Here is a 15187-nt window from a genome sequence, read left to right on the forward strand (position 1 = left end):
TAGAAATAACTATTTTAAAGGATAATTAAAACAATTCGCTATAAGTGACGGCTTATGAAAAATAATTTGCACTTGCAAGATGAATAATAGTGGGCCCAAAATTGAGCCCTGGGGTACGCCACATGCTTATGATGGGCATTTATTATGATGATGTCATATCCTGTGAAATATGTGGTTAGTTTATCAAATGTAACCCAAGCCGGAGCCTTGTTGAGTCATTGATGCTGGAATGTAAACCAAATCTAGAGAGGCAGTTTCTATTTATTCACACTGGAGGGCAGCAGTGTGTTACTGAAGTGACCCAGACAGAGCTTCTCATCAGGGCCGGTATTCACAAAGCTTTTTTTTTTTTTGGCTTGCTTGTGTTGGGTCTGTTTTAATGTCCATAACTGGCATAAACAGGGATTTTATGGAATCCAGTTTCTTTTCTTCTGAAGTGCTTTGTGAATGCTAGAGCGCACCCTGCACTTTAGCTTAATTTCTAAACTTTAATCCGTAGCAAGTAAATGTCTGCATTATAAAGCACATGACACGAGAGTGCTTTAGTGAGCAAACCTACTGAGTGGAACTTGAGTGTGCACGTTTAAGTGTGCACATCACCTCCCCTATTGTACACTTTGTCTTTTTACTTTTTTTAAAAAAAGAAATCTGCTTATTTTTATCGTCAGCTGTAAATAATGAAGCAATGCTGTCGATGGAACTGTGTCAGGAAAAGAGATCTTCAGTGTCTTTTATGCCACAGATGGTTTTACATGTGTAAGAATAAATAAAAAGTATTTTACATGAACGGTCAGTCTGTTTTATTCCATTTTTTTTATTTTTGGATTCATAATGATTTATTGCAATAATTATTTTTTTACAGAGCTGTTTATTTTTAAACTCTTATGGATTAGAAGTAGGACAACTGAAAATAAATATGACTTAACGTTATGAAGTTAAGGATGTAAATTCTGGGATCATTTTTGTAAAATAATATACAGTATAGAGGGAAAAATAAATAAAGTGTTGTGTGTGGAATTTTGTGGCTGATATAAATCTCACTTCCAGTAAAAAAAAAAAACAGATGAAATATTTTTATGAATGTGCCTGTTTCACTATCCTTAAATACAAACAGCAGAAACTTTCTAGATTGAGTTCTAAAGCACACCAATGCAGAATATTAGGGGTGTTTATGTCAAACTGGGACCGATAAAATTTCTCATGATGACATTTACAGACCACCTTAAGTGCAGTACAGTGATAAGACTCGGGTGCAATAAAACATTTGAATGGTGCAAACATTTTAAAGAAGTTGTACATTTGTGAGATCACTCACTGCAGTCGTTCCCATGAACATTCAGAGAGTGGAACGCTCTCAGGAAAAACTGACCTTGTTTGATCTCCAAATGCATCCTGTATTTTTTTTTTTTTTTTTTTTTTCAGGACAATGCACGACCTCATGCTGCCCACTGCGCTATTTGTAAATTACAGCAGTAATTCCCTGCCTTTTCTCCTTGTTGCAGCCATATACCCAAAACCAAAAAAAGCGAATTGACCTTTTTAAATTTATTCCGATTACTTTGTTATACTGTAAGTGTGAAATTATGATCGCATTTAACACATGCAAATTTAATCATGACAACATTACAGCCTCAGAGCAGACAAAGGGGGGCGTGGGCACTAAATTAAGAACAATAACAGGACAGGAATTCTGCTTCTACATCCCCTGAACCTTGACCTGGTTCTACATGTTTGGCAATTAAAGGAGTGCCTGGGAGGCCAGTATTACAGATGTGAAGCAGACAGTAAGATCATGGGTGCTGAAAATTAGTTCTACCATGATAAGTGCTTTATTGTAGCAGGGGATTATATAGAAAAAGAAATGTAGTTTTTACTCGTATAACTGTCTTCTCTTATTTTGTGTAGAATATAAAATATGTAATAAACTTTTTTTTGGTTGTTTAAAAAAAATCCTCTTTATTTCCTTTATTGGACATTAAAAAGTTTGCACCTAATTTATGAGTTATGTGCTAAAATGTGTTTCGCTCCTCAATAACTATTTGCGAACAGTAACAACCTCTTGGTTAATATTTCTGGCTTTCCATTATTGTTTCTGACATCTTTAAGTCAACCTACATCAATACATAATACTTTTTTTTTTTAATGGCGCCAGATTGCACAAACAAATTTCAGTCGGTCTTGTCCTTTTACCCGAAGCCCTGAAATAAATGACCTGTGTGAGTGAAGTAAACGACTGTACAGCAATGTCAATGTGAAACTTAAGTCAGTACCAATATTCGCAATTCATGATAATAATTATAAAACAAACATATTTTACAAAAAAAAAAAAACATTAAGCAGTAATTAACAGTTAAAGGGGAAAAACATATTTACATTCATCAAATGATTCTGAGTAAAAAAAATAGGGAAAAAAAAGAAACTTAGGAGTTAGAAATTTCGCCACAATAATAATAATAATAATCATGAGGAATCTTTGGCTTGCTTGTGAAAACCAGAGAATAACTACCAGTTCCCCGAACACGATTAGTCTATACAAAATGATGTGTGCGCCCATATTAGATTTCTAAAGTTTTTGCACAAACTATCACGGTTCATAATATTATCAGAATATCCAAATTTTAAACCAAATTACAGGTTTATTATCTATCGCTAGCAAAACAGAATTTCTTTACAGTGATATCTCCAAGTAGGTAAAGTTTGTTGTGAATTTGCATGTAATCTGCTTCTTCAAGAGGTAAAGCTGGGAGAACACTGTCGCTAGGCAACAGACTGCCTGGAAATGAGGCTAAGTGTATCTAGCTAGCATGTAGCCTACAAGTCTTGTGTACACCCAAATGTAAAGGCAGAAGAATAGTGTAAATAGCATAAAATTGTCAGGAACATCAACATTTACCTCAGATGTGTTGGTAAATTACTTTTAAAAAGCCTCAACACTACTAAAATTACACTGTAATTAGACGTAGCATTGATTGCTAACCGCTGTGTTGTGTAAGGAGAATATTGTGATTATACATTGTACAACAGACTATATGTAACAGTGAAGATCATTGAAGCATAGCGAAGCTGAAAAATATCCATCCCGTTTTTTCATCTTGTTTATCAGGTTTTTTTTTTGTTTTTAAGTAGTCTCTAAACATAATACAGGTTTTTATCCTTCCTTTCATTTTTGTCAGTCATACGGTATTTACAATGCAGACGTTCAGGGTGTGTGAAGAAGAAGCACTTAAAGTCTTAGAAAAAAGTGTCTTTGGTTTTTTGTTTTTTTAAAGCAGGATATCAGTGTGCATTGCCAACCGACGTAGCATAAGGCTAGGAGTAGCTCTCGTTCTCGTTCCAAGACGTCATCCACTGTTTCTTTTCCATGGAAGCTGGCTGCTCTTTCCCAGGCGGATGTGTGCGCTCGTCCTTCTTAATCCTCACGGCGATGTAACGCGGCACGCTGTCGTCATATTTGGAACGTTTGAAAAATCCGCACTGAAGGGAACGACAGAGCACAGATTAGCTACAGTACACCATGAGCCACATGTGGACTACTTTTTCTTTTTTAAGCTCGATACAAATGAAAGGCGTGCCAGACATACAGAAAGTACGATGAGCAACATTTTGTTTAAGAGAGGCAACAGGTAGGAATCTAGCACCAGAAGATCAAGAAAATATAACATGCACAAGAAAGCAGGAAAGATTTGAGTCTGCAAATTCCAAGCAACTGCAATCAAGCTGAGCATAGCTGTAAATGTGAAAATTTGATAATCACGTATATACGGTACTGTGCAAAAGTCTTGAGCAACCCCTCATTTCTTTGTATTAAAATGAATGAAATCAAGTTCATATTGTAGATTCACCTAAAACAATGTGAACAAATATTTTACTGCAAAGTCCCTAAAGATACAATTGAAAATGTATTTATTTTATTTTTTTTATGTAAAACTAATCAGTGGCCTGATCACCTGTTATTATCCGCACCCGTTTCTCACTGGTTCATGCCTTACAGTAAGTTAGATGGTTTTCATGCTTGAATGATTCATAGGTCACTGTGTGGCTTAGCAAACAACAGCTTCCTTTGAAACTGCTGCTGCAGGGACTGGACTTGAGAACTATTGCTCAAGACGACATTGTTGTTGGCCTTTGAGCTGTTCCCGTCGTGGGGTCACCACAGGTTTTACGCTGAGGCCCTTACTGACGCAATCCTCCTATTTTATCTGGGCTTGGGACCAGCACTGCATCCAGTGGCTGCGCTTTAGGCGTTGATTGGGAACTCGGCCCTTTCTGCACGGCTGGCAAAAAACCTACCGCTGAGCCACCAATGCCCCTCTTCAAGACTACATTAAAAAATACAAATGGTCTACCTCTTTGGAAGCGAAGAAGTGATGAGTAGCTCAAGACTTTCACACAGTACTATACATATACTTGTAATTGAAAAGCATTACATCAGAAAATATGACGCGTGTCCATGTATGTAACCCTTTTATCCCCAGCGCTCACACCATACATGAGAGGTTTGCATTGTACACACCATCTTAAGTCATCGCTATGCACTGAAAGTTATTATGCGAATATTTTTGAGAATAATAAAAATTGACTGCCACCATTTCCCCAGATCGAAGCAATGCAAGGCAGCTTGATGATCCGTGCTAGCGTGAGTTAGCGCAGCCTCCACTGACCACCCATGCCAACCATTGAGCTTGAATGGATCTTTAAAGTTCCGTTACCAAAAGAGAGCTGCTTGAACTTTCTTTGCCACTTCCTCTCGCTATGCATTAGAATTCAGCCTCTCTTTCTCAGGTTCATTCTTGGGCTCACTTTTGCCGAAGAAGCCACACTAAAAGAAGTAGAGTTGTTAGGTTAGGGCCTTTTTTTCCCCAACTGCACAATGTACCAGAGCTTCTGGCACCAAAAAAGAGAAAACCCAAACATTCCAGTTGTAAGATTTGGTCTATGCTCATATTAGGGAATAATAGGACTGCAATGTTGAAAGGTTTGTTGGTGCCACATTTGTAACCCATTAAAGAAACGTGTTTTTCTCAACCTTATTTCTAAAGAAATGTTCCTATCAGTAACTGAGTACCGTTATTTGGCAATTATTGACACAGGTTGTACGCTTGACCGAGCCACGTACGTGTTGTGCTCACGTTTCTGCAATTGGGCTTCTGATGATGCAGATTGTTGGACTTGATAATGGGAAGATGGACAAATCTGATATATATATTGTACTGTATGTTAGATTTTTTTTGATAAGAAGTGTTTATGATTGGTGCATCCCTAGTACTTTCGCTCCTGTGTCAGAATTATGTTATAATTTGATGCGCCGTTTGCTATCTTATCAGTGACAATTGTGTTTATTATTCATCTGACAACCGTGAGTGTCATAATGCTGAAACTGTCACTGCCGTGATCATTTCGAATCTTGCAAGCTGCTGTAAAGTCTAGTTCCTGTTTCAATGCTTTAGAATGTGCAGTGGATAAACAACTCTATAGCCATGGTCACAGCATTTATGGCTTGGTCATAGTCCATTTACAACTTTTTCAAACACACCAACACATACTGTACACACAGATACACAGGCACACATGAACAGACAGGCCAATCATAATTAATGAATGAAAGAGTTGATGTGGACAAATCTGTTAAACTGCAGCTGTACCAACTCTTACCTTCCAGAGCAGGAAGACCAATAAGCCCAGCAAGAGCAGGCCCAGTAATATAGCCACCAGTATGATCCACCAGGGTAGACCTCCGTATTGCGCTGCCTTACGTACTGGGAATACAGTCACTCGTACCTAATGCACATACACACACACACACACACAAATATAACGTGGCATAATATTAAGAAAGATGTGGTGACTCTCAGAATATAATTCCAGTTTTGTCTCAGCTTACCTGTGTATCTGTATTTGTCAGTTTTACGTTCTTGGAGGAAGAGGTCAGACTGAGGGATGCTTTCACAATAATGTCGACATAACTTAGTTCAGCGTAATCCTGCATGGAACAACAAGAAGTGTTACAGTTCAGGAGTTCAGGTCAATCGCAAAATGTTCACAAAAGTAGGTTTTGATGTATAGTAATAATTTTGTTGTAGTTGTTTTACAGGTGTGAAGGGGAATCAGGGAACGTTTTCATGGGACAAGTCTCAATTCACAAAATGTAGGCCATAATGTAAAAGGTTGCACTTTAGAAGTACCACCAGTCCAATCTGGCCCATACTCAATAGCAAGACAGCAGGACATACTACATACTGACTAAGTTTAACATCTAATAATGATTCATGCTTTGATCTGCATGGCAATAGGGTTTGGTGCTTGAATCCCTAATAATATACATTAAAACCTGAACAGTCAAAAGCTGGTCAACTACCCATCACATTTCAACACATAATTCTTCAAACCCACCTCTATAAAGGTGCCATTCCACAGGCGAGCTCTCAGCGCGATGACGGCGTTGCTGTCCAATCCCTGGAGACTACATTGAAGCTTCACGCACGATGCACCGTCACCACACGTCTGCGAACGATACAACAAATAACCGCTTACAAATAGCACTGGCGTTTAGGAACAAAAATGTTGCTGAGTAGCAAGCAGATTTTTACCAAAACTTTTGATGTCCTCTTATCAGAAAAAAGAGATGATAAAACCCCTTTGTCTCCTGTGCCGTCATCTTGATCTTTAATCTCACGTTTGGTCCTGGACTGTGATGGATCATAAAAAAAAAAAAAAGAATTAAGCAAATGACATGTTACAGTCTCAGGACTGGAAGTTAAAGTTTCTGCTCATGAGGAATCAGATACACTATATGGACAAAAGTAATCCGCCAAACCTGTTAATTATTGAAGTCAGGTGTTTCAATCAGGACCCTTATCCCCAGTTAAGGGTAATCTTAATGCTTCAGCATACCAAGACATCTTGGACAATGCTATGCTTCTAACTTTGTGGCAGCAGTTTGGGGAAGGCCCTTTTATATTCCAACATGACTCCAGTGCTTAAGCAAGGACTACAACAACATGGCTTGATGAGTTCGGTGTGGAAGAACTTGACTGGCCCTAACACAGAGCCCTGACTAGAGATGGGCCCGATCCGATATGATATCGGGCCCGATCTATATATTCCAGTTCGCAGCTTGCACTGGACCTTAAACTCGACGCAATGCACCGCTCCTTATTCCATACCATAAACCTGCGGCAACTTCGATCTGAGCAAGCGAATAACATTAGCCGTTGTTGTGAACAAAATGTCGCTCGTTTGGAGATACTTTAGTTTGGAAACGCCGAAAAGCAAGACGGATACTTGCAATGTGTGTAAAGCCAGCGTGCCGAGGGGTGGAAGTACGGTTGCGTCGTACAATACAACTAATTTAATCAAGCACCTGCAGAGATTTCACGGGAAAGAGTACCAGGAGGTTATGCTAGCAAACAGGGAAAAAGACACCAGGCAGCAGACGCTCGTTGACGTTTTCCAAAAACGGTTTTTTTTAACTGCCTTTTTTTTTACTCTGAAGATGTTTATTTCTTTGCAGTTTTATTTTAAAGCCTTATTCAGTTGGTGCTGTTGTTGGTCTGTTGCTTGACCTGTCAAATAGATGCGTCTGGGCTTATTGTTTTTAACTTACTTTTTTGATAGTTCAGATATTTATTTAAAATGTATTAATGTTTTGCACTTTTATTTTTTACACAGTTGTTGCTGCTAAAATGGACATAATACTTGAACTTATTTCAACCAAGATTGTTGTGTTTTTGATATTTACAAAATTTTACAGCTGTTGCTGCTACCTTTCCGTGAAGTGTGACATAAATTCCTTTGGAATGCCTTTAAATTCAAAGTAGTTGTGTATATTTTTTGCTCTTCTAACAAGTACTTAATAGTTAATTTATTCTGTGATGTAACCTTACAAACAGCACAATTTCAACAAAAATAATGCTAATATTAAAGTAAAAAGATGTATTATATCGGAATCTGTATCGGTATCGACAGTCGTGTATCGGAATCGGATCGGAACAGGAAAATTGTGGATCGGCCCATCACTAGCCCTGACCTCAACCCCATCCAGTACATTTGGGATGAACTGGAACAGAGATTGCGAGCCAAGCCTTCTCGTCCAACATCAGTGCCTCCATTCCACCATGGAGTATTGGATCTACTGCTCTTACTGCAACACACTCCAAGCTATCTACCCACTTCCACACACATGAGCTCACAGAAGCCTAGTCGATGTGATTGACACTGTGAACATGGACAAGCCAGTTATTTTTTTCCCCATTGTGACCAAGCTTGTTCCTCTGCTCTGATGTTCTCTGGAAGGTGTGGCTCAGCAAAAGCTCATTTACATAAACACTGAAATACCACACTTGGAGAAGGAGTGAAATAAAAGACATTTGGGATGTTTAAACAAAATGCATTTTTTCACAAGGTATGGAGCATTTTGAGGGAACTCTGAGACCTGGCTTAACTTATTAGACAAATAATACAATACAGGACCTTTAACTACATCCTTCTGTACCTTAAAGTACCTCCTATATCCTACCACCTCCATACGGTGGGGAGGTAATGTATGATTTATTGCAGTGTCACCTTTAAAAAAGTAATCTGAAGAATGTCTTACCTGACTTAAACTAAGCGGGTTGACCTTGTTTGGTGTGCAGGGGATATTATCCGTACCCGTGGTAGTGATCTTCATTAGGTAAAGCAGCCATTTATGTGTAGCTGTGTTCATAGGCCAATCGATGTTCAGAGACGCCGTGCCGAACGACTTCAGTGGCTTTCCCAAGTTTATCACCTTTAGGATTTACAATAAACACCATTTATATAAACTTATTGATTAACATGAACTGGAGGAGAAAAGGGGCTCATGCTGAAACACAGTGGTGTATAGTATTGTATTCACCCGGAATTCATAGTCAATCTGGCTGCCGATGTCACTTTCTGACTTCATAGCGCTCTCTCCTAAGACCTTTCCCGAGAACTCCAGCTGGGACGGCTTAGCCACCCTAAAACCAACACATCCATTAATGATCACTACACATTTCTATATTACTGAAAAACTTTTAATATTACTAGAAAAACCTGTTCTGATTATTATGGATTTAATGTTCTTCATGTTCATATACATTTTATTTCACCTAAATAATATTTTTAAGTATAAAAAAAAAAAAAGACTTGTAGACAGTATATTAAGTTCTGGTATTTTTTATAACTCACCCGGAAACCGACAACAGCAGCTCAATTAAAACTTTAGCTTTCTGTGTTATTAACAGTGGTGCTTGTTGACTCGTCCTACAAAGCACACAAACACACACATACTGTAGTTACTATCAATAATCTTACAAGGCATCCATGGGATGTGCTTGATAAACAAGTCTAGAAATTTTTTTTTACGTTTTAACTTCAAGTTTAACTTCCACTTCAGACGTATCCACCGAAATCCCACCGGTGCTCAGAATAATGTAAAATACTACCTAGAATATGAAAAATAAGTCATCAGCATCAGAACAGATGAATCACACAGACCTACAGTATTCCTGTTATCTCTTTGACTTACTTCTGAGTCTTTTTTAAAAGGATTTCCAAGATCGCATTCAGCTTTTGAACCGTTCTGATTAGCCACGCAGAAGATCTGCTTGTCCTGTATAAGGGGCAAAAGTTTAATTGAATATAAGCAGGTAAAAAGCAGGGCTTAAAAAAAACGTGGTGCAGACGTGAGATGTTCGACTTACAGTAGACTTGGTGCGAACTGCGGAGTAAGACAGGGAGTCGGGGAACGATGCGGTTAGAACTGACTCATACGCATCGTCTCCACCCTTATTCGTCACCTTGACCTCCAGCGCAATGTCCTTCTGGTTGCTGAGTGAAATGACCGGCAATCCATTTTCACTGAAAGCATGATAAGAGATGGTAAATAAGTTTATTTATAATTCTGATACCAATTATATTATTATATAAAGTTTTTAAAAATAAACATTTTTAAAAATATCTTTATATCTTATTTTTTTATTTGATATTTTTTATAAAATATATAAATATTTAAATAAATATATATATATATATTTTTTTTTTTTTTATATCCTATATTTTTTATTTTAGTCAGCAGCTAAGTTTTTTTTTATATTTTATTCTTATTCTATTCCATAATTTATTTCTCATGGATAATCTTGATTTTTAAAGTCATGAGCGGTTTTATACGTATTTCACTGCATACCCTACTGTGTATAACTGTGTATGTAACAAATAAAATTTGAATTTAAAATATAAAATATAGTATAAAATAAACTTTCCTAATTAAAAGTATCTCATATTTCATTCAGTAATTTACCAAACAATATATTTTCTACATACAGTACAGTACGGGCAAAATCCAATATTGGTGATGATTGTATGCTTTTTATGTTATACATATAATACAAAATATGTGTTTCTACTGTCTCAAGACAAACAATAATTATTTAAAATGCTAATTATTCATATTTCTTTGTGAGTATTGACACTGAAATTTGTGTGGACTTCTTGAAGCATATGACCTGTAAAAAGTGTTGCTTAAATTTAAACATTCTGAGTAAAATAAAAGATTTTTTTTCTAAAGAAAAAAATCTGTAGTGTCCATAACCCATTTCAAAATCTTGTGGCAATATCTTAACAAAAAACAGACTTTTTCCGGTTTATGTCTTTTTCATGTAAAATCTAAATTGGACAAGTTTCCTCTGTATAACAATTATGATTACTAAAAGATTTTCATTCAAAAAAAGTTACAGACACTACACAACAGGGCATAAAATTGTATTTAGCAAATATGTTTATTTTTAAAGCATTTTATTCTAGCATTAATTATGATGCTATTTAATTACTATGCTTTTATATGCTATAATATTATTATAAATGCTATTATTACTATTTAAAAATTTACTTTTTTCACTTAGATGAGACACTTTTCAGCACCAACACTATGTTCTGGCTGATAAGTTTGATGTGAGACAGAATAATGTTTACTTTTACTTTATGAGACAACTCACAGACTAAGTGGTTTGAAGACGTCTTGGTTTTGTTCTCGAGAGCATAATTTGCACTCCAGCTTTAAGTTACTCTGGCACTGCAGGTCGGAGCCGCAACCCTCTTTCACAAAATTGACCTGAGACAAAAAAACAATAACAACAATTAATAAAACAAAAAATAATAATATAAGCATATTCATGCATGCCATAATTAAAGCCAATCTTCCACATGTTGTTTACCTCAGAACGGAGGGGTTGGCTCGCAGCGAGGACAGGGCTCAGCTCTGAGAGAGTGCTTTGCCTCTTCTTGCGTCCTGATGGCTTTACGATCTCCACGTTCACCTCTATGGGCAGAGATCTCAGCTTATCCCTTAAGTTATCCTTCATAGCAAGACAGCGAAACAGGTTTTAGAAGACAAACATTACACTTTACGGCTGTGACAAGATACATCAACCTAGTCCAACACACAAAAGTTTGTTATGTACCAATTTCTAAGGTTGCCTCAGAAACTCTGCCTACAGTACCAGTCAAAAATTAGAACACACCTTCTGATTCTATGCTCTTTCCTGATTTTTATTTATTTCCACATTGTAAAGGAATGCTGAAGGCGTCCAAAATATGCAATTATCTCATTTGAACAGTTGATATTGAGAAGTGTCTGCTACTTATAAAGCCTTCAAAACGGCTCTAATCGCTAATTTTTGAGGCTGGTGACTCTAAATGAACTTCTCCTCTGCAGCAGAGGTAAGTTTTGGCCTTGCTTTCCTGGGAAGGTCTTCATGAGAGCCAGTTTCATCAGGGTGCTTGATGGGTTTTGCAAATGCATTTGACAATACTGTGCAAGAAGTGTTCCAACTGACAGTTTTAGTTGTTAATAAAATTACCTAAAAAATAAATCTTTTTTTTTTTTTTTAGAAGGTGGAAAATAAATCCACACTTGTGTCCAAACTTTTGACTGATACTGTACCCACGTACTTTTGTGCTAGTTATACCTGAAGTTGAAGTTTTTTGGAGACACACATTTGTTGGTTCTCCTTTATAAGATCTATTGTTCCTGTACTCTCATAGCTAGTGTCAGAGGGCGACGGTGGGACAAAAACAGCACGAGACGGAAGTCCGTCCTCCTTCCTCTTCGTCTCCACCTGGATGGAGTATTTGATTTCTGGGTAGAAATAAGAACAGAACAATCAGATGAAAATAAAAAAAAAAAACACAAAACATTTGGAGCATCTATATGTCCAGTTTCAGTGTAGTAGGAACAAAAGGTGCTTTATGTACTCACTAAGGACAGGCCTGTAGTTTTTGGAATTGGAGGTAAATTTGAAACACGCATCCACCTTAATACTGAAAAAAAATTTCATTTCATTGAAAAACAATGCACATCAGCAAAGTTTATAAAATCATTACATCATGATTGAGAAGTCCTTCTTACCAAATATTGTCACCGCAGTTCTTCTTAGTGAGGTCTATCTCTTTGGGGGTGGTTGTGACCATCTTTTCTATGTTAACCACTGGCCTTGCTCTGTGAAGTGTCAGATTAGAAGGAGTGTGAAGAGTGGAAGTTCAGCAGTCAGAATTTAGATACTTAACAAGGAGCGAAGTATGTAGAGGTTTGATCCTGATAAATATATGGATCCTGGATGTGATTGGGTAATGCACTTAAAACCTGACTTAAAAAGCTGACTCTTAGAACCTACAGTAAAATTAATAATTTCCTGTAACAATTTCTAGTACTTCAAAGAGTTACATAGCACTTAAGTTCTTTGATACAGTATGCTTTTCCTTATACCCAGTGTAATGCGCATACAGTGTATAGGAAACATTTTGTTCTGCATCATGATGGCTTAAATAATATGCCAAATAAGTCAACTTTTCAAAGTGAATAAAAAGATGGATGTCTCACCTGTACATGACCACAGTGTCTGAGAGAGATCCAATAGCCAGATCTGGATACTGGTTGTTGTCTAAATCCATGTTACCAGCTAAAGAATAACCAAACATCTTAATATTTAGGTCTTTTCCTTTCAGCACCTGGTAGAGAAAAAAAAAATGGAATTTGAGTGAGTAAAAAGGTAAATACACCAGCCAGGAACTGACACAAACGGCCTTCGACTGTATTAATCTTCATTTCCCGTTTACAATATATAAATTCTCCAAAGTCAAATAAAATCAACAATTCACAAACAGACAGACAAAGATAAATTTTTAAGCATGATGAAATGGCGTTAAACCTGAGCAGGTTCCTTATCGAGGCCGTTCTTTGAGCCGTGATAGATGTAGACATTTCCTGATCCATCATCGTCATATGGAGCTCCAATAGCCACATCTGGACAACACAAACAGCTCATGGTCATATTTAACATTGGTGAGCCTGTTCATCACCATCATAATGATCATCTTTAAACAACATATACCTTTACTGTAAATATTTTACACTTTTCCAGTTGCCCCTAACGTACACTACATTACAGTATGTGCATTATCACCTTATATGATTATTTTAGACAGATTATCAAGCACCAAGTAGGTTATTTTTTAGGCACTTTACAGTCTTACTGTAAAACTAAACTGGTGAAGAACTAAGCTCAAACTAAGCTTCCTCTGTTAAAAGCCACTGTGCATTCAGAAAGCAAAAAGGGCCTAAAGTGGAACCTAGAGGTACTCAGGAATCAAATTTGTTTTACACCAACTTCAATGACTAAAATAATTTTTTTTAGTTTTCTTTTTTATTTTTGCTGTTGTTGTCAGGATGTTTGCAATTTATTTGATGTGATACCACTAACCAGTTAACAACAAACTAGCGGGACCAATTCTAAGTTGCTATTAAAAGTGGTTAAAAAACAGCTCAGGTGTCAAAAGTAAAAAAGACAAAATATTTGTGTGGAAAAAAATATTATTCCCAAGTCACAAACCATTAAATCCATCCAGGTTAAGGTCGCCAAGGTTTTCAATAGCCAGCCCAAACATGGAGTTTTTGGCTCCGTCTATTCTAGTTGTGATCCTCTTGTCCCAGTCTCCCTTCTGATTGATGTAGACGTAAACAGCGCCGCCAATATCACCGTCCTTCACGAAGAACTGAGGAGCCCCAACTACAAGATCCTGCCATCTGTAAAAGAGTGACGAGAAGGAAGCATTCAAGCATACGCAGATTTCACAGAATCTGTTTGAAATTGCTGAATTACTCGTCGTACCCATCTCCATTCAAATCGACCACTGCAAGCTCGTAGCCGAAAGACGAGGCCAGGCCTTCTTCTTCTATGATGTACTCAGTGACAAGGTCCGTAGCAGAACCCGCCATCTTCTTCAACAGAACTACAGCTCCACTGTGATTGGCTCTTGGGGCTCCAGCGACGATGGTCAGCTCACCTTTCTTAGTCAGCATCTTACCAGAGTCGAGAGAGAATCCTGAGGAGAGACATGGCTGATCAGGGAGTCGTCAAAGTGGTTCATCAGAACAGTGACAAAATGTTCAACCAAAAATGCTTTAAAAAAAATGGACAAAATCATTTTTGGCTGTGACCATTCATAAATTAGAAACATAAGATGCATCTAGTGACATCTAATGGCTTATACATCCATACTGGACTTGATGTTCATGAGCATGCAGCTTTCTTGAATGGCAAGAACTTTGGACATATGGGAGGTCTAGGGTTGTTACGGTGCCGGATTTCATGTGTATAATAGGACGTTTTGTCCAATGACACTTTGTACTGCATGTATGAAGAACCCACAAAAACCTTAAATATTTTTTTACTTGATTTACACCACTATACCATGAATCTTTTTAAGACTAGGTCATTATATCATGAACGTTTCAAACCGTAACAACCCTAGCGTGATCACAATCATGAGCCTTTTCCAGGCATCCACTAGGTTACACCACTTTGCACAACAGTACATACTATAACTTTTTATATACATATAAACAATGTTGAAAAACAAAGACATTTAAACGATGAAAGCCCAAGCACTACATGCAATATACATGTAAGGTAAAGTATATACAGTACCAATCAGCCATAACATTAACATTACAAAACATTATGACGTTAACATTGATTATACCAGTAAACTGGTGAGAGGTTCATGGGAACCACGGGGACCAAAAGCCAGCCCGTCTAATTAGATCCCACAAGCTCGCATGGGCTTCACTGGACAAGCAAGTCTGATCCACATAGGCTTCACCCCACAATCCACAGTACCAAAGGATCCG

At 37.3% G+C, this 15187-nt stretch overlaps 1 protein-coding gene across 2 annotated transcripts in view; it reads right to left on the minus strand.

Annotated features, from left to right (window-relative positions):
• Window positions 1-807: 807 nt before the first annotated feature.
• The window catches only part of itga6b (integrin, alpha 6b), a 32889-nt gene continuing 18509 nt past the window's right edge, over window positions 808-15187 (minus strand). Inside the window, exons 6-26 of one of the 2 annotated variants that reach the window (XM_053476588.1) lie at window positions 14166-14379; window positions 13887-14080; window positions 13206-13300; window positions 12878-13005; window positions 12407-12496; window positions 12257-12318; window positions 11967-12136; window positions 11214-11354; window positions 10995-11110; window positions 9705-9861; window positions 9530-9613; window positions 9367-9446; window positions 9190-9264; window positions 8876-8978; window positions 8594-8767; window positions 6588-6686; window positions 6391-6501; window positions 5882-5980; window positions 5653-5778; window positions 4710-4819; window positions 3275-3474 (exon numbers count right to left, since the gene is read on the minus strand). In XM_053476588.1, the coding sequence (XP_053332563.1) occupies window positions 4751-4819; window positions 5653-5778; window positions 5882-5980; window positions 6391-6501; window positions 6588-6686; window positions 8594-8767; window positions 8876-8978; window positions 9190-9264; window positions 9367-9446; window positions 9530-9613; window positions 9705-9861; window positions 10995-11110; window positions 11214-11354; window positions 11967-12136; window positions 12257-12318; window positions 12407-12496; window positions 12878-13005; window positions 13206-13300; window positions 13887-14080; window positions 14166-14379 (2387 nt within the window). In that variant the 3' untranslated portion in view covers window positions 3275-3474; window positions 4710-4750. Of the gene's footprint in view, window positions 3475-4709; window positions 4820-5652; window positions 5779-5881; window positions 5981-6390; window positions 6502-6587; window positions 6687-8593; window positions 8768-8875; window positions 8979-9189; window positions 9265-9366; window positions 9447-9529; window positions 9614-9704; window positions 9862-10994; window positions 11111-11213; window positions 11355-11966; window positions 12137-12256; window positions 12319-12406; window positions 12497-12877; window positions 13006-13205; window positions 13301-13886; window positions 14081-14165; window positions 14380-15187 lie in introns of both variants that reach the window. The other variant, XM_053476587.1, reaches the window with a different exon arrangement.

This window comes from Clarias gariepinus, chromosome 18 (assembly GCF_024256425.1).
Source record: "Clarias gariepinus isolate MV-2021 ecotype Netherlands chromosome 18, CGAR_prim_01v2, whole genome shotgun sequence".
NCBI lineage: Eukaryota > Metazoa > Chordata > Actinopteri > Siluriformes > Clariidae > Clarias > Clarias gariepinus.